Genomic DNA, 19,177 nt, shown 5'->3' on the forward strand with positions numbered 1-19,177 from the left:
AAATAATTTTTGTAAAAAAAAACAATTTTAATAATTTAATTCACAAATAGTATCCAGGCATATTAGTCTTCTCTGATCGTGAGTCAATTTGTCTTCTTCCAGTTTTTTGGCATTTCCTTGATCTCTCTCACTCCATATATATGTATATATAATGATACACCAATGTCATACGTATCAGATATGTTTTATGATCTGATTGGTATTATTGAATGATACATTTGTCTTTTTGGTTAAGAAAAACAACAACAAAAAGAAACAGGCTTCAAAAGATAGGAAGATGGTTCTAACAGGCTTCAGATTTTCTCCCACAGACGAAGAGGTCATCGAAATCTTGAGCCAGAAAGTGTCTGGAAACACTTCCATGGCGGCTTTCGATTTCATCATCCAAAAAAATATCTATGATTTTGAGCCGCAAGAGCTTCATGGTCCGACATCTTTCCCTCCTTTTTCTGGTTTTTCCTATGTTATATCTTCATCAGTTTTGCATGTCCGAAACTAGGGTTTTCGACATTAATACTTAGTACTCAAAAGCTATGAGTTTAGGTGTCGTGTGATAAGATCATGCATGTTTCATGGAACATGCACTCATCAGATCAGACCAATAAATACATTCATATGCATTACATAAGGAAAACGTGTTGAATATATATTATATAAATTTATGTGGTTAATTTTGTTGCAGGGAGTGAAAGTACTATAGGATTAAACAAGAACGAGAGATATTACTATTGCAGAAGGGAGAGTGATTCAAGAGAAGTGATGGGAAGAGGATGGTGGAAGGCTACAAGTCATGTAAAGGCTGTTTCTTCACCAAATGGAGAAGTGATGGGTTATAAAAGACCTTTAACTTTTCATAGGTTTAAAGATAATATCCAAGGAAACCGAAAGGGAGCCATCAAAACAGATTGGATAATGCATGAATACGGCCTTCAATCAATTCATACGGTTCCTTTCTTCTTCTTCTTCTTCCTTATATATCTGCCTTCTAATTCGTTGCTTTCTCCTTTTTTCCCTTTCTGGATTATAATACTATACGTGAACTAATTGGATTAAGTTTCCTTTCTGGGAATCCATGAGCAAATGACCTAGGGATAAGAAAAGGGTTTGTAGATGCTATAATTGGTAACCCCAATTTATTAATAAGAGAAACACATTGCAAAATGTTAACCTCTTTCTTAAATAAAGAGATTACAAAAACTCTTAGAATAACCGGAGAAACTAAAGCGCTCCCGACCTTAAATAATCAACTCCTACACAAACAAACAAATACATAATCATCACCCCTCAAAACAGCAAATACATAATCATAAGAGCGAAACACAATAGAAAAACACTTGTTACCAATCAAAAATTATTTCACCGCCAAGCTTTAAGTAACGCAAGTCTAACTCACCTCTGCTTTGGCAAGAGCATCAACCATTTCATTACCTTGCCTGAGAACAAATGCAAAGTGAACTCGTACCAATTGATTAATACTACAACCGAAACCAATGAAGAGATTCCACAAAGACCACGACCTAGAATTCCTTTCCAGCATCCACTCCAAAGCAACCCATGAAGCAGATTCAATAATAAAAGGGACTTTCAAATTCCATCCCATGCCAAAAAAAACACCTTCAAGCCAGTTTTAATAGCCATAACTTCTGTCATTTTCGGTTCTTATTAATCTTCTATATCCAACAATGGGAGATTTAAACTTATTTTTTAAGCAACAAATATTATTTAGTCAAATACATATCTAGTAACCTTTTTTTCAATATAGGAAATAGATACTAAAATTGAACATGAAATTATTACTTATAGTTGAGTTAAATATTAGGACGCCATATGATGTTCCTCCATTAATTTTATGTGAAATTTATGTTGTTAATGAGGATTTTAAGGACATTTTTAATGTTAACGATACATTAAATGTAGTAATAATGGTATTAAATATTTCTAATGCATTAGCTATATATACATAAACCTTAAGTAATACTATTCACAGTATATAAAACCTTGCATGGATCATAATGATATAAATTTAGTGTATCCTTCAATTTTATTTGTTTGTGGTTTGGGAGTTTTATTCCTTATTTAATTTTTTAATAGTGGTCCGAGAATAAGTGTCCATCAAATACATCTGAAACCACTAATAAAAATGGTAATTAAGAAAGAAAATAATTCTTAAAAGGAGTTGAAAGGAAAACTAAAACTCTTCTGAAAAACTCTTTCAAGTTACTAGAGCGAGTCAGGATAGGAGAATGAGGTCATCCTTCTGTAAATAAATAAAATCTTCAATTCAAAGAACATGAGCCAGATGCGTAAAAGCTCATAGTGACTCTATAAAACAGAAGTCCAATGCTGCGAGATCGATGACCCCTAAAATTTATTTAATCCTTTAATTGTTTAGACACTTGAAAATTATTTAAAACTTATATATTTTACTCATTAAATAGTAGACCAAATATCCTACTTGATACTAATGGGACCCGAAAATATTCTGCCTTGCCTTTAATAGCTGGTGGAAAGCTTAATAGGGTAATTAAGATTCGGTTGTCTATGGTAAAACCTTTTAATAGGTTAAAAAGAGATTCGGTTTTTGAAAATGGTATCATTTGTGTGTTATTAAATTCTAGTTTTACTTTGTTTATTCATTTAAATACATCTTCCTACATACTTTATTTATAGATTTATATTTGATGCACCATAATGAAGTTAGAACATAAGGGTCAAAATTAAATTGCAAATTTTGAAGGGCTAAAATGTAAGTTCATCATTATATTATTTTATTTTAGACAGATACTTTTTTTGGGTAAACTACAATAGTAGTCGTCTAACTATTAGTATTTTTTTAAATGATCACTCGACTGTTCAATTTTGCCTTTTCTAGTCACCAATTGACTAAAATGTGGCAATTTTTAAAATTGGTATAATAGCTACTTTAACCCTCAACATTTACACATTATGTAATTTGGTCTCTCTTTTTTTTTTTGCAATCTTACTTTTCTTTGTGACGTTGAGGGTTAATTTTAAAAGAATGAGAAAAAAATGAAAATTATTTTCTTGGATTTTTTTGGTGTTTTCATTTTTATATATTTTCAATCAAATTTATTTATTTATTTAGCTGAAAAGGTCATAAAGAAAATCAAAAGTGTAAAAAAAATTAAATTACACAATGTGTAAATGTTGAGGGTTAGATTTTTTAGAACAAAACTAAATTGACATAATGTGTAAATGTTGAGTGTTAGATTTTTTAGAACAAAACTAAATTGACATAATGTGTAAATGTTGAGGGTTAAAGTTCCTATTATACAAATTTTAAAAGCTGCCACCTTTAGCCAGCTCATGCCCAAAAAAAACAAATTTGATTAATTAGGTGATCATTCCGCTAATTTTTCTTTTTCACGAGTATCTACGGGTTCTTGATCTAAAATATAAAATTACTCATACATTAACATATATTTCAGTTCCAATTCATTTCATAATTAATACCCTTCAATTTTTCAAATTTACACAATTACCCCAAAATTTTACAACTTTTGCAATTTAATCCCTTAACTAGTTAATCTATCAAATGAACTAGTTTTCTCAATTAATAATTTATTTAAATATTATAAGATATCATACAGCCCTTGATAAAACATAAATTTAATACCTAACCCTAATACTTTAACTTTTCATAATTTAGTCCTAAAATCAACATTTAACAAATCACTTTATACAATCATCATATAACATAATTAAAGCTCTAAATCCATATTTATTCATCTAAAACATCCTATATTCATCAATGGTAACTTCCAAAATTTTCAATTAAATCAAAAACTAAAGCAAGACTTAGTTGGACCTAATTGTAAAAGTCTCAAAATATAAAATTACAAGAAAAGGGTAAGAATTAAACTCACTTGAAGTAAAAATATAAAAATCAGCTTAAGGATCTCTCCTATGGATGTTTTTGGCTGAGAATTGAAGAAGAATTTGTCTAGAAACCTTTAAAATTTCAATTTGTAGTTTTAATTTTGCTTTATTTTATTAATATTTTCACTACTTATGCCGCCTCAGTCATTTCAATTTGGCTTATTTACTCTTTAAGTCCTCCTATTTACCATTTAATCCATTTAACCACTATTTCTTTTAATTAGTAAGTTTTGTATCTTTTCAATTTAGTCCTTTTAATTAATTAACTATCAAAACGTTAAAATTTTTAACGAAACTTTCATACTACCTTAATAACACTCCATAAATATTTATAAAAATATTTATGGCTCGGTTTATAGAATCGAGGTCTCGATGCCTCATTTTCTAAACTACTTGACCTAATAAATCATTATAAAACACAAATTACTAATTCAAAAATATTTTTAAAACTACATTTGACTCGTAAATATTAAATATTAAAATTTACGAGTTTACTCGTTATATTTGATTGTCTTGAACTACTGTTTCCGACACCACTAAAAATTAGACTATTACATGCCTTACCTGGCTACGCAATTGTACATCAAACATTAAACCTTCAAAGGTGAAAAACTCGCTTTTTTCTTATTGAAATTTCATGTAGGAATGGAGACTGTGTAAGATTAAGTACAAAGGGAAAGAAAAGGTTGAAGAGGACATGACACCAATGGAGAAAACATTCGGACATAGTAATAATAAGACTCTATTAACGAGTTTCGAAGCTAAAGATGGCAGCAGCAGCAGCAGCAATTCCATAGCTCCCATGCAGTTGGAGCTTGCTTTCGAACAGCCGCCATTGACGCAGCCCATATTACCTGTAAACAACGACATTAATTATAATTATGACAGTTATTGTTGGTCCAACTCCAACATGATGCTTTATGAAGATCATCAGTTGGCTGATCAATTAGACACCCTATCAGAGCAGCCATTTTCAGACCTTTGGTCATGGGATGATTACCATTAGTTGCCCCTTTCTACTAGTAATAATAAGCACCCATGTTATATATATAGATATATATATCCACTTAAACCGTGCAAAAATTAAATATAGTATGGACGTATATAATTAGTGGTCAAACTGATCATCACTCTTGCATGTTCGATGATATTATATTGTTTATGAATTAGTTGAAGTTTATTTGTGAATCCAACACTCATTAAGGGTGGGTTTGGATGGGCGATTGGTGCTGTGCGGTGCGTTTAGTTTAGTTTACTTTTTGTTTCACGCTATAGTATCGTTACAGTATCTAATCTCACCGTCACCGCTGTTTTTACACTAACCGCAGGTAAACGCACCGCCCATCCAAACTTACCTAAATAATTTGCATTATTTTTCTATTCGTCTAATACATTAATGACAATTTTTTTTTCTATTGTGTTATTTATTTATTTTTTTATCTAACGTGGTGTTTGTGTTTTGTTATAATGCGATACTTATATTAAGCAAAAGTTATACATTATCGTACTTAAAAGTAATCTGGATTTTAGAGTTGATTAAATAAAAGCTCATAATTAGTTAATAATATTAGGAATTAAATTTAATCAAACCAACCCTAAAGCTCAAAAAATCATAGCCATCAAATTATAGTTAGTAAATTAAATACAAAATTAAACAAATTCAAATCTAATAATATTAGCAATTAAATTTTATCAAATCAACTCCAAAAACTCAAATTAAATACTAAAAAGTAATCTGTTGACTTTGGGTACCAAAATATATAACTTTTGTCAAATCAGATACCACGTTAGACAAAAAACTTAGATATCAAAGTAAAAATAGATATCCAATGATTAAAAAAATTATGTACCAAATAAAGCCACGTTATTAAAAGTTAAATTAACTCATTTTATTTATCCAATGATTTTGTCACAAAATTATTATTTCCTTATCAAGTTAGGGATAAATATTAACTTTTTTTTATGTATGTTAAAAGAATGGAAAATCTATCGGATGTTGGACTTAATGCTAATGTACGTTATACTTTCAAAAGAATACATAATTTAAATTGTAAAGATGATATTATTAAAAGAGACAAACATAAATGTTGAATTTAAAGCGTAAAACGAGTATAATTTTTTTTTTGGATTTGATAAGCATAAGGCTAAGACTTAATGTTTTATTTTATTTATTTATTTTCAAGTGCTTTTTGGGTAGAATATTGTGTGGCATTTTTTTCTAGAAATTGAAAATAAAAAATAAAAAATGATAAAAGGGGTAAATGAATTGCAATAATTGGATTGATACCAAAGAAATATTTAGGAGATGCTCTTTAAATATAATTTTCTTTAACAAAAATAAATATACTTATATCAAATATATATTCGTATCAAGATTTTATACTCAGTTGCATAGAAAGACGATTTTAACTCATTCTTACATATATCGAGATTGTAGTCTTAGATTTGAAGTAATTAGATTAAGCTTTGAGTTTTTGGTAACATTCTTTTCTAGTTATAAAGGAGTGTAGGAATAAAGGATCGTAGATATTAATGTTTGAATTCAGTATTTATTTAAAATATCATCTTTCAACTATGATAATATAATTGAATCAATCGAAATAATGATGTAATTAATAAGAATATTTTATTTAACTTATGAGTTTGTAGAAGTTGAAATCTATTTCCAAGTTGATGTAGATCATTTTTTTTTTGTAAATTTACTTTTATAGTTGGGATAGGATTAGAAATCAACCTAAGCCTTAATCTACACAATATTTGATCAAGAAATTATCATTATTGATTGATTGAATTTGTTCCCATTTGAATACTCCTTTTTTAAGACAAATCAGTAAATGGTTATATTATATGGATGAATGGTTAGTCATCATTAAAAGAGTTAGTAATAATTAATGAAGTGAGGTAGAAATAATGTCTCCACAATTTCAAAAACCGAATCAAAATCAAGTCGACCTTCAATTTTGATGAAGTGAAAGAAGCCAATGAGAAAGAGAAGAGGGAGGACTATAGTGGGGAACATCATTAAATAAATCAAGACAACATTAACAAATGGGACACTTATAACATGCATCCCCCCACTCTTTGCTTTTTGCTTTTTATTTTTATTCCTATTTTAATTTTAATTTCATCAACTTGCTCCTTCATTTACCCCTTGAATTTGGATTAAATATTTATTTTATCTTTGTTCAAATAAATTAAGAATTTCTTAGGTTAAATTTTATTTATTTTGGTTAAAATAGAGCGAAGCAGAACAAATTTTTTTTTAGGAGGTGGATGAAATTTTAATTTTTATAGTTTATATCTTTATATTTTTAAAAGATTAAATTAAAGCCATTTTACATTTTAAAAGAACTGAGGTCCTATCAACCCTAAATTAGCCTCTAGTTAAAATACTCTTAAAGTCTCAATACTCTTTTGAAAATTTAAAATTTAATTTTTATTTTTATTTAAAAATACAAGTTCAATTATTTTTATTTAAAATACAAGTTCAATTATTAACATAGTTAAAATACTCTTTAAAGTCTCAATACCAATTGAGTTTTTTTGGTTTTTTCAAAGCATCACGCCAACAATTGTAATAGAAGAGCTTTAATTGTGATAATTAAAAGTAAAGAAACATGATTCTTAAAAGTGAAAGGAACTAAATTCCTTAACATACTTCTTTTTTTAATCTTCAAATACTTATTCAATAGAATATGAATATATATATATATATATATAGAGAGAGAGAGAGAGAGAGAGAGAGAGAGAGAGATTGGCTTGACTCAATAATATGAATTGGAAAAAAGAAAATCCCGACTTTACAACTACCCTACTGAAAGGTTTCTTTGTTGTTTTCTTTTTTCTTTTTTTATGATAAGAGGCATTAAAGAGAAGAGAAATTAGCGTCATCCTCTGCAAATTTCAACAAAAACTCCAAAACTGACGGTTTGGGGTCATCATCATCTCCAACCCTACTTTCAAAAATGCCTTTCATTATCCGACTGTAAAGCCTTTCCAGCTCCGGGATCCCGTAGTTTCCTGTTCGCTCCACTAACACTTTCTTCACCAATTCGGCTTGAGTTGAAATCTCACCATCCGACATTATCGTGTCCTGGGATCCATTAGCTTCTGTAGAAGTTTCTTGCTGCTTGCCATCACCCAAAGTAGGTTCATCCCTCTCACAGTTTATCTCCTTTACCTCTAGGGTCTGAGATGGCTTCATTTGTACTGAATCCGAGGCCTGGGATTTATCTTCTGCTGTGGCACGGAGTAACAGATAACTCGATAAGCGATAATGATTGAAAATACTTTTAACTAACAGTTGACAACATGTTACAGAAGATGCAAAAACTCTAGGATGATCAATGAAAACTAGGAAGCGATGGTAACCCAATCCCTTTTTGGGCAAGCATACTGTGGTTCAGTAGACAGGATTCATGGCATTATTGATTCCCATCTCATGATAGGAATACGTATTAAGACTGATAAAAGCTACAGTTTCAAAGTCAAAGACACTGAATCATTTTCAGACCATCTGCTGCTGCATGAGTTTGAAGTAGGCCCATCTGCAAGTATGATTGGTACCCTTTTATGTCCCTATTGTGTCCCTAATTCATTCTCTACCCCACGGTTTGGTATGTGCACTTTGATGAGTGATGAATCACATACTCATCACTTCATACAATTAGGACCGGCAGGAAAATTGAAACGATGAATTGAATTATATGCCTATCCTCATATTGGATGACAATTTTAAGACAGAAAGCACTCTCAGAATATAAACCTACGTATATGCCTATCCTCCTATTGGGTGCTAATTGAGAAAACTAAATCCAATCCTTAGTAACGGAATATGTTACAAACTAAAGCCTAAAACCTGTCTCATCATATACAGTTATACACCAAACAAGGGTCAGCTAATCTATGCATATAGATATGAAAATACCCGCAAGGGCAGTATCGGCATTCTTCTTTGGCCTTTTCAAGGCCTCGTAGCTCTGAAGATCAGCCTCTGGCTGGACATTACGGAGTCGAGCACTTGCCCGAGTTGAAGTTCCTAGCTGCACAACAGGTACCGCAGGAGGCAGCCCTAGATCATCAGGCATATGAGCTGGACCCCCTTGAGCAGCAATTTTGTCACAATAAGCAACCAATGCAGGGTCCATCTGTGACAGCATCCCATGTACCTGATAAAAAAGAAACTAAAATATTAATGAAAATTTAAAAAAATGAAAAAGGTGAGCTGAGTAATTAGAATAAAACTCTGGCATAAAAGAATGAGTGAACGTACTGCATCCCGTAATTCACAAGCTCTACTAACAATTCTAGCACCATTATAATCATCTCCATTGTAAGCCTGAAATTCAGGATAGCAAAAAATCAGGCACAGTAAGTTGGGGAACATCACAAAAAAGAAGTTAATAAAGACTATCTATTATAGAATAGTTATATATATATAGTAGGCTTTTAAATAATCAACAGTACAGTGCTAAGAATCCAAAGAATGCAATACAAAGACACAACTTATGCATGAAAAGTGTTCTGTAAAACCATAAACATTTTGCTTTCACATGTGGAATCTCTTTCCTTGCTGCCAGCCATTCTTTCCCCATTAAGTTTCTAACAATTTGAGTATAACAATAAATTCTAAAACCCCAAAATATTCAGCCCTACCCTAGGTATCTAGGTATTTAGCCTACCACAAATGCTAAGCAAGCAAATTCCCCTACTCTTCCCTACAAGCATTCCCTATGTTACCCTTCTCTAAAATACCAGTGTTCGTCACATAACTGGATATCGGTATGAAGGTATGATCCTCCGAATATATGGAAAAACTTAGAAAAAGGATATCCGTGTTGAGACACATCCATATATAATTGGACATGTCCATATCTAACACTCAACCCCCCCCCCCCCGAGTTTGGGTAAAACAAAGCATTCATACACTGTATGTTTCTCTCTCCATACAATGTTCAGTAGCCAAAATAGGAGTAAACCCCAACATGACATCAGGTAAACCATACATGAAGAGGAAATTGCACAAGTTTAACAACTAAACCAGTAACTAAAAATGAGGCACACAAAGTAACAAATAAAAATGGACCTCATTATTATAAATCTAGTTAATAGATATATTTCGAACAAATATTGAAATTTGAAAAATCCCGTTATTCAATAAAAACCTAGGATTCCGAACAACAAACCAAACTGCATACCCGATTAGTTACAGTTGCTTTTTGACAAGCGTTTGCCATCGTCGGTCTCGATGAGTGGCAAGTTACATGGTCAACCTAAGTTAAAATAATAAAACTAGAAATCAGAATAGATTGCATTTGGGATTTAACAAACCCACACCTTCGCGTTGGTTACAATCAGATCGACATCTTGCACAAAAGCAGAACAGGTAAGATATTGTCCAGAGTCAACCCGCTGCAATAAAGTAGCAACATCCATAGGATTCTGGATTATGGAGCGGTAGTTTGGCGCGTCCTCATCAGTGACTGGGTAATGAAAGGCACTAAATCTTTTATCATAGAGTATCCTGCAGCATGACCAACCATCTTCTATAAAGCTTATTAACAGTTCAATAAAGCAAAAATATATCTATTTTATAAGCTTATAAAGATAACAACAATCAACAACAAATTAAAACCTACAAGCCATCCTAAAAGTTATAATCTTCAATATCCTGACATTTTCTCAATTATATCAACTTTGGAGATAAAGCAGGTTTAAAAAGGGGTAATGCAAGTTAATAAATAGAATCACATGAAAGAAAGAGATCTTACAACCCAAAACAAGCTCATGAGCCATTATGGAAGGATCCAACAATGAATTCAAGGAGGCAAAACCACACTACAAGAAAACATCAGGCTTTACTACATCTCTTAAAGTTGATTTTCTCTTTTATTCTTTTCTTTTCTAATGATTATAATTTTATAATTTTTTTTTCACAAGCTTTTTATTTTCTAAACTATACAATTCCTCTTAAGGTCACCTGACTGAACAGTTCTATAGGAATAAGCCTAATAGCCCCGGATAATTCTTTGGAAAACTTTAAGTCATCTTCCAATATTAGTTATAGTTTTTCAATTTGCAGAATTCTAACTCAGAATTAAAACCTGAGTTCCACTTCCAGCGAATATTTGTCGTAAATTACACACAAATCAATTGAAATATGCTCCACAGAACTTCCATTGCCAAGAAAAAGAAATAGCAAGGGATGAAAGGGGCAAGGAACAGTAAAGGAAAGACGCCTCAGTTAAAGATTACACTATTAAACATAATAGTTTCTGATAGGACTGCGGTAACTTTACCGGTTGCAAACATCTCTAAGGCACATGCGTAAACGGCGAATAGCATGTTGCTCAGCCTCTACTTTGGCCTTCAATTCTGAGACCTTTGGTCCACTTGCCACTTTTGGCACTTTGGGAAGTTCAGGAAGAGATTTTGGTTCCTTGGACTTTTTAGTCATTGCCTCCAACAATACTGACAATGCAGCTTCAATTAAACCGTCAAAGAACAAAGATCTATCTTCAATTGAAGGTTTGTCCAATTGATAGCTGACAATAAAAATTAAATACATCAGTATTGAACAAATTTTTAATAAATAAAAAGATAAGTAAATAAATACCTAGAGCAGACTGGGTAAAAAAGGTCCGCTTCATCAATATTACCCAAATAGAAGCAAGACAAAATAGAGAAAAGGCAATACAGGAATATTATTCTATTCATACATTGAATTCCTAAAACAAAAGAAAGAAAAAAGTGTGTATCTATGATGTTTCACATGTCATATCAGCATAAAAGAGAATGCACTTGGACTGCATCGCGTTTATGGAATGCCTCAGCAAGATTGCAAGAAAAACCAATAATGACTTATACTGAAAACAAACTTCATGGCGATAGCAATAAACAGCTCTGATTATGAAAAATAATTGCCAAAGGTCAACATTGATATCCAAATAATCACAGAACGAAAGGTAGAAATGCATAAAAGGTCATTTTAAGGATTAGACACACATACACACTACGCTGAGGAAATACTGAATAGGGATTCCCATCTAATTCAGCAAGTGAACTTGATGATGTTCCAAGTAGCAATATAGGTAGGTCTGATGGTAACTCTTCTAAAAGTGTAAGCAGAACAGCTCTTAGCTGTTCATATGCCTGCAACAACAAATTTATCAAATTTAGAAAGCAGATCAACTTTTAAACAAGTGCATTCATTTGAACTAAAATTTGAATCAGATTTGAACAATTACTCTATGCATGAAGCACTCACATTATCCCACCAAAGATTGAACTGAGGTATATATAGTATAGAAGGTGTTGTTCTTCTTGCTTCACTAAATATATGCACCACTGCTTCCTCTGATGTCTTTGCACTGGGATCCGAAAGAAGTGATGGAAGACCAAGAGAATGTACAGGAAATTTCTCTAACTCATGTAAAATGGCAGGTCCAAGATGATCCTGAACAACTAGATCAGTAAGTATATTCAGTTTCTGGCTCCAAAAATTACAGTTGCTAAAACTCAAGAGGATGCAAAATATTTACCAAGCCAGAACCATCACCACCGCACAGTAACAGCCGAGGCCTATAAACAAGAGGAATTGCTGATCCATATGAAAGGATAGAAAGCTTGGTCAACTCAGATGACACTGTTAGGGGAGGAAATATATCAGATATATGGTTCATGGATTTCTGGAGATGTCTCTGCAGGCATGGTGCAACTACCAAAGACAACGGTCTAGAGTGAACGATGGAACCCCTTTGAGAAGCAGGAGTAATTGTTGACATGGCCTCTATAAAGTGATATTTTTCAACCTTCACTGAGTCAACATCAATCAAATATTTGTCATCACTAGTATAAACTTGCGGGTATTTTTCACGAAAAGCATGAATGGCAGCTTCAGTGCATAAAGCCTTCAGATCTGCACCACAGTATCCCACACAACTAGCTGCAAGTTCCATTTTAAGTTCCTTAGAAGGAGGTTGCTTCCACTTCCGAGTGTGAATATCTAATATTTCAGCACGTGCTTCACAACCAGGTAATGGAAAATTGAATTCACGATCGAATCGCCCTGGGCGCCTTAGAGCTCCATCAATAGCATCAATCCTGTTAGTTGCTCCGATCAAAACAACTTGTCCACGTGAATCAAGACCATCCATGAGGGCAAGCAAAGTGGATACAATAGAATTGTGAATCTGCTCTTGTTTACTAGACCTCACAGGAGCAAGCCCATCTATCTCATCAAAAAAAATGATGGAAGGTTGATTCCTTTGTGCCTCCTCAAAAAGAAGTTTCAATTGTCTTTCAGCCTCACCAACCCACTTGCTAAGCACATCAGCACCCTTTCGCATGTAAAAACTGACTTTCTGACCAGCCTTCGAAGCAGCACTTGCTAAAGCCCTGGCAATCAATGTCTTACCAGTGCCAGGGGGACCACACAACAGGACACCCCTAGGTGGAGTGATGTGATAACTGGCAAAGAAATCTGGATACAACAAGGGAAAGAAAACCATTTCCTTCAAAGCATCAACATATTCAGAAAGCCCGCCTATTTCATCAAAGCTAACACTTTCATCAACCTGTAAGGGTTGAATATCTGCCCCGCCTTTAGAGCTTGGTCCAGCAGTTTGAATCCCAGAAGTCAATGTAGCAAATGGATCACTTTGATTACCCCAACCTGATGCAGCTACATTTAATCCCCATGCTGTTGTCCCATGCATGTCTAATCCCCCAAAAAGCCAAGGTGGTCCAGATCTGCTCCCACCTCGGCCCCAAGGAATAGCAGGACCTTGATCCAGCTCATCCACGAGAATAGAATCATCAGAATCCTCAGCTCTTGTTAGACGATGACGCTTATGAACACGTGAGCCACCCTTCCTAACATCCCTGCTGACTTTAGTCCCCATTCCTTGACGTAAAACCCTCCGTGGAGATCTAGATCTTTGCTTGCTCTCATCCATAGATAGCCTGCGTACATCAGCACGATTTCGAAGATCATATCGCCTCCTTCCTTCCTGCTCTTCTTCACCCTCTTCATCATCACCTTCATCCTCTTCTTCTTCTTCATCTTCACCCTCAGCCTCTTCATCACCCTCATCTTCAGCATCATTTTGGTCGTCATCTGCAGCCTCATCATCTAAATCATTCCCATTTTCAGTTTCATCTTCACCAACCTTCTCCTCCGAAGTACTTTGCTCATCATCATAACCCAAATTGATCTGCTTAACTGTTTTTGAACGACGAGGGCGTAGTCCTTCACGTCGAGGAGCTTCTTTAGTATCCGAGGTCGTTTTCTGCTTGGGAGATGGAGACTCATCTTGACTTACACTGTTAGCGACTCGGTTCCTCCGTGGTCGATATGGTCTCTGGGAAAAATACACAATGAAAAGTTGAATTGGGATAAACTTTCGTGATGTATGTTTCATCAAATGAGAGAAAAGTAATTGAATTCCAAAGTGTTGTATGCTTGGACAGTACCATCATGTCTTCATCCCCAGAACCAGAACTCTCAGTATAACCCACAAGATTCACAGAAACTCTCCTCTTTCTCGATGAACGCCTAAGATTGGCTGTGCCTGACTGCAACAAGAGGATGACTAAACTTAATCAAATTCAAAATGCAAGGTATAACAGAAAAAATGAGTCATTTAATCCAATTAGCTTCAAGAAAAGATGCAATTATATGAAAAGCATGCAAAGACGCAACTTATTAAAGAAAACCTACATGAAACATGTCCTCCTATAAGAATGCCCAACATAACTGAGAAAAAAAGGAATCTACGTTTTGATCTAAAAGGACACAGAAGGAATTTGTTTTGAAAATATATATAATACAGCCACAGCACAAAATAAATGTCACTATAAAAGGTATATAAAGAGGTGATAAATATTAGTGCCCAGTAACCAGTTTCTTTTCTTTACCAACAGTTGGTTTTCTATTTTAATTATGGTTCATTTTGAATCAATTCAATTCTGCTTTTAACTTTTGCTTTGCAGCAGCTTTTCAAGAAGCCATGGAAAAAATCAAGTACCAAAAGCAGCAGACAATCAGAGCCGTAGTGCAATACTCTTTTTTTTCTGTTCAAAGAAAGGAGGACTAGCAAACTAGTCAAAGCAAACTTCTACAAAATACTCTGAGAAATTCACGATGAAGTAAAGCATGAATATTCCCAGGGGAGGACTCAAACTCTTCTGGTCCTGAGCTGGTTTGCCTTGCCACTTTGGCCATCAAGTCAGCAACAGTATTAGCTTCTCTACTGATGTGCAATACATTTAAAATACTACTATAGTCACAAAGGAGTTATGTTTCTAAGTTATCTACAACCTAGAAAAATGAATAGGAAAAGCTAAAACATTTATCACAACCACTTAAAGACTCAGCATGGTATATACAGTCAAACAAGAGTGTGCAACTTACACTGCCGTTTGAAGTACGCACAGGCCGATCCCCCGAGCGCAACATTTTGGCAATGCGAGAAGCTGCTGTCCTTGTCTTTGTCCTGCTCTTCTTATTTCGAATGATGGTAGGAGTGTAATACAAATATGGTCTGCCATATACTTTCGGCCTTCTTCTAAGCCTATCACTTGAGCGCAGAGGCCTAGTAACTGGCCTATCTGCCTGATCAGACCTCTTTGGATACATAGACAAATACTAGCTTTGCAGATTATATTCTTCCATAAACTCCGTACGTACACCTTAAAGATGAGTAGTAATAATAATAAGCAGAGGTTCCAAATTGTTTTACCTAAACTTCCTTACATGAATGACTTTTCAATTCTCTTACAAATATGCCATAGTTAATGGTACATGATTCTGGACGATTATAACAAATCTCAATTAAACATGAGCAATTTTGAAGCCACTAACCACACAGAAACAAGAAGCTTTTTCACACAGTAGAGTACAATAACAGAACATTCTAAAAAAATAAAGATATACCCTCTTCAAGCTAAAAACAAGCAAAAATGCACGATATGGACCAGCTTATCTTTCCATTTTTGTACAACATTCATTTGAAGTTCTCAATGACATGTTTATCAAGTACGCATATTAATAACACAAACACCTGATAGTTGTTGAAGATTAAGAGAGACTCTTAAGATGCCATAATAACAGAGTAACTAAAAAATTCAATGAAATTATCAGTGAACATCTTTGTTTTACTGTGTTAAGAAAGACATCCAAAGGTATATGAAAGAGACCACAGGACATCATCCCTGTTAGTAGCTACACATTTCCACTGAAGTAGAGTTTGAGGTCAATGATGCTAACAGGCTGCAAAGAAACTAATTCAACAAGGAAATGAAGATTAGAGAAGGAACAGTGCGAGTCAGACAGTGCTATGACCCATGCATGCTTTCATAAGGGAGTGATTAGTACTTGGTAAAAAACCAGGAAAACAGGCAGGGCAGGGGAATGAGATAGGCTTGAAAATTGATAGAGAAGTATAACATGCCTCATTTGTTACTTTCTAATCATATTTGCCAAGAACATTTAATAACTCTATTCTTCTAAAAAACATTTGACATCTAAACATACAGCACGCGTGTTTGAGCAAAGCACGTGCAACTTTTCCTCCATACCAAAGATGAGCACTGGCGTAATTTTAGAATGATGACAAATGTCCCCAACCTTCAAGAACATTTTGAAAAACCCCAAGCTCCAGTCAACCTAATAAAATCCAGTTTTTAAAGATGCCCCATCAATGTAATCAACAGCTAAGGTACTTAGAATATATTAAATCAATAACAGTTCAATGCTTGTTCCTAAGTCAATTAAATTATAAACTTTCCCCAAAATAAAATCTTCAGTGTTCACTTCCCCCTCGTGCATGCATGGGGAGAAAAGCTCAAAACAAATCCTAGAAAAATACAGAAATCCTTATCCTTCATTATTGCAATTTGAAATTAAATATCAGCAAAAGGATGAAAGGATTAAATAAATAAATAAGCAAATTTTCCAGTTAATTCCAATTAGTCAAGCTCCTCCTCCGAAAATAATCACATTGAACAGAAAAATCTAACAATTAATCACCAACAAAATAATGCAGCAGTACATGCACATGCAGTTGCAAAATATATATAAAACAGAGCTGCGAGGAACAGAGAGAAAAGAAGCTAGTAAATGCAAAATCCTATACAAAATTAAATTCTAAGTAAATCAAATAAATACAACATGAAATCTTCAATTTTACTAAACAAAACAATATACTCTGACTGTTTTTTTCTTTGAAATTAAACATAAAAATACTATAGTTTTGAACAACGGAGAGAAAAATTAAAGTAAAGCCTGAGAATTTCTTTTGATACCTAATCGGAGAACTAGCTGCCTTAGATGAGAAAACACGAGAAAGTGAGGGAAAGTGCGAGAAAGTGAAAACCTCGAGCTTTGCGAGAGAGCTCTAAGTTATTTTATAAACCAAAAAAACCTAGAAAGGGAGAGAGGGGCAAAGCGAAACGAGTTCTATCTGAGTTATTTGACTCACTGAGTCCACGACCCACGAGTAAGTTTTTAATTTTCCCTATTTTCTAGAAAGGGACCCATTAAAAAAGTGGGCCCCACTTTGAAACTTTCGGAATGCAAACTGTCGTGAATGTGTAACGAATTAAAAGTCAAAGAACCAATCCGTGTTAGCCACGTAAGCAAAACATTTATTTTTTAAATAATTTCGGCAAATAATTTCATCTCGAATTTCATATATAATTGAATTTAAAATATTTAACATGTAATTTAATAATTAACTATCTAACTTATTACAATTTAAATGAATTTTTTTTATTTTTAATTATAATTTACGAAAAAAGGAGTACAATTGTATCTATAATGTTATGAAAGTAATAATAAGAAAGTAAATAACAAGAGAACATGTTCTATTTCACTCCTCGACCGGGGTTCTTTTCACCCTTCCCTCACGGTACTATTTCGCTATCAGTCACCCAGGAGTATTTAGTCTTGCAAGGTGGTCCTTGTTGATTCACACAGCATTCCACATGCCTCATGTTACTCGGGTCAAAGCGTAAGCTAATAATGTTTTCGGCTACTAGACTATCGCCATTTAGGGTTCGGCACTTCACCGCTTCGCCTAGCAGCACGACGCTTTTATTGCTCTCCCACAACCCAATTTTCAAGATTTAGGCTATTCCCATTTCGCTTGATACTATTACGTGAATCATTTTTGCTTCATTTTCCTTCGACTACTAAGATGTTTCAGTTCGCCAGGTTGTCTATTGTCTACCCATGGATTCAGCAGCAACTTGAAAGGTTGACCTATTCGAGAATCTCCAGATCTACGTTTATTTTCAACTTCCCTAAGCATTTCGTCGCTTACTACGCCCTTCCTCGTCTCTGGGTGACTAGGTATCCACCGTAAGCCTTTCCTCAACCTCGCCCTTAACTTTACTTTACTTTACTTTACTTTACTTTACTTTAATTTAAGGCTATACCATCCTAAGGTGCCTATGTATAGAGAGCAAAAGAAAAGTGCATATCAAAGTCCATATTAAAATATCAAAATATTCATTTGTTGGATAAATGAGCTCGTGTTTCTTTTTTAAATGCAATAAATTTAATCTCAAGTTTTGCTAGTGAGGTTCTAATAATTCATATTCATTGAAAATAAACAACGATTGTTGAAACTTTAATATGAAAAATATTCAGTTCTTTGATAAATATCAATGTAAGTTCTCATTTATTGTATTAGTATTGATCGAGATGGTCTAACCGATCATACCAATTAATTAATATGTAAGACTAATAAACTTCGGTTTCTTGTCACATGTGATTCAATTGTACTAATAGTACCAAATAGCGGGAAAGGCAATAATTTTCTAATACAAAATTCTTACCAAAATCTAATACATTCAATATATAGAAATTATTACTAATAAGTCAAGTAATGAGTTCCACAATTCACAAAAAAGATGCAATTTATACTTTTAGAAATTTCCGTGTTTACAAAATACATATAATCTTAAGTAATATAGTTGTAAGATTTCATATAAATATCAAAATAAAATTATATACTTAAAATTAGTAATGAATAACAAATAATTATAGCAACAGAACCCCGTGTGTTGGCTTGATGGTTAGAGTGTTCACCTTCTAAGTGTGGTCTGAATTGAGTCGCACTAGTTGCGTTGTTGTTTTGCCCTCCTCTTATAATTCATCAAAAAATTATTACAACAAGAAGTTTCTCAATATGGATTATGGAAATCCTCAAAATTGACATTACAGAGACAATAGATAGGAGATCTTGCAACTACATGTGCATATAATTATCAA

The 19,177-nt window shown here is 33.5% G+C and overlaps 2 protein-coding genes across 5 annotated transcripts; one reads left to right on the forward strand and one right to left on the reverse strand.

Moving 5' to 3' along the window:
• Positions 1–277: 277 nt before the first annotated feature.
• LOC105796423 (NAC domain-containing protein 30) lies at positions 278–4,906 on the forward strand. The gene is made up of 3 exons (XM_012626140.2): positions 278–425; positions 683–945; positions 4,544–4,906. Exons 1-3 carry the CDS (start codon positions 278–280, stop codon positions 4,904–4,906), a joined length of 774 nt encoding a protein of 257 aa, XP_012481594.1.
• Positions 4,907–7,654: 2,748 nt separating this feature from the next.
• On the reverse strand, positions 7,655–17,372 carry LOC105796422 (ATPase family AAA domain-containing protein At1g05910). Of its 4 annotated transcripts, XM_012626138.2 has the most exons (12): positions 17,206–17,341; positions 16,480–16,567; positions 15,314–15,591; positions 14,374–14,475; positions 12,441–14,261; positions 12,167–12,355; positions 11,909–12,051; positions 11,199–11,444; positions 10,237–10,423; positions 9,173–9,238; positions 8,828–9,068; positions 7,655–8,139 (listed from the first exon to the last, which is right to left on the reverse strand). In XM_012626138.2, the coding sequence occupies exons 3-12, from the start codon at positions 15,536–15,538 to the stop codon at positions 7,766–7,768; spliced, it is 3,594 nt and encodes a 1,197-aa protein (XP_012481592.1). In that variant the 5' UTR covers positions 15,539–15,591; positions 16,480–16,567; positions 17,206–17,341; the 3' UTR covers positions 7,655–7,765. The 4 variants fall into 4 exon arrangements, 3 of the variants coding, with proteins under 3 accessions (XP_012481592.1, XP_012481593.1, XP_012481591.1); XM_012626139.2 differs by lacking the exon at positions 16,480–16,567 and having other exon boundaries at positions 7,655–8,136; positions 17,206–17,372; XM_012626137.2 differs by lacking the exon at positions 16,480–16,567 and having other exon boundaries at positions 17,206–17,372.
• Between the last annotated feature and the right edge of the window lie 1,805 nt (positions 17,373–19,177).

The sequence above is a fragment of the Gossypium raimondii genome, chromosome 3 (genome assembly GCF_025698545.1).
Source record: "Gossypium raimondii isolate GPD5lz chromosome 3, ASM2569854v1, whole genome shotgun sequence".
NCBI classification, from domain to species: Eukaryota; Viridiplantae; Streptophyta; class Magnoliopsida; order Malvales; family Malvaceae; genus Gossypium; species Gossypium raimondii.

Bases quoted from the DNA above. Each gene is read 5' to 3' on its own strand.
- LOC105796422 (XM_012626137.2), bottom strand. From the start codon at position 15,538: ATGTATCCAAAGAGGTCTGATCAGGCAGATAGGCCAGTTACTAGGCCT. The intron at 11,445-11,908 runs GTATGTGTGTCT...TTTTATTGTCAG, and splicing joins GTATTTCCTCAGCGTAGTGT to CTATCAATTGGACAAACCTT. The intron at 8,140-8,827 runs GTATTTTCATAT...TCCGTGCCACAG, and splicing joins TGCCGATACTGCCCTTGCGG to CAGAAGATAAATCCCAGGCC.
- LOC105796423 (XM_012626140.2), top strand. From the start codon at position 278: ATGGTTCTAACAGGCTTCAGATTTTCTCCCACAGACGAAGAGGTCATC. The intron at 426-682 runs GTCCGACATCTT...ATTTTGTTGCAG, and splicing joins TGAGCCGCAAGAGCTTCATG to GGAGTGAAAGTACTATAGGA. The intron at 946-4,543 runs GTTCCTTTCTTC...AATTTCATGTAG, and splicing joins GCCTTCAATCAATTCATACG to GAATGGAGACTGTGTAAGAT.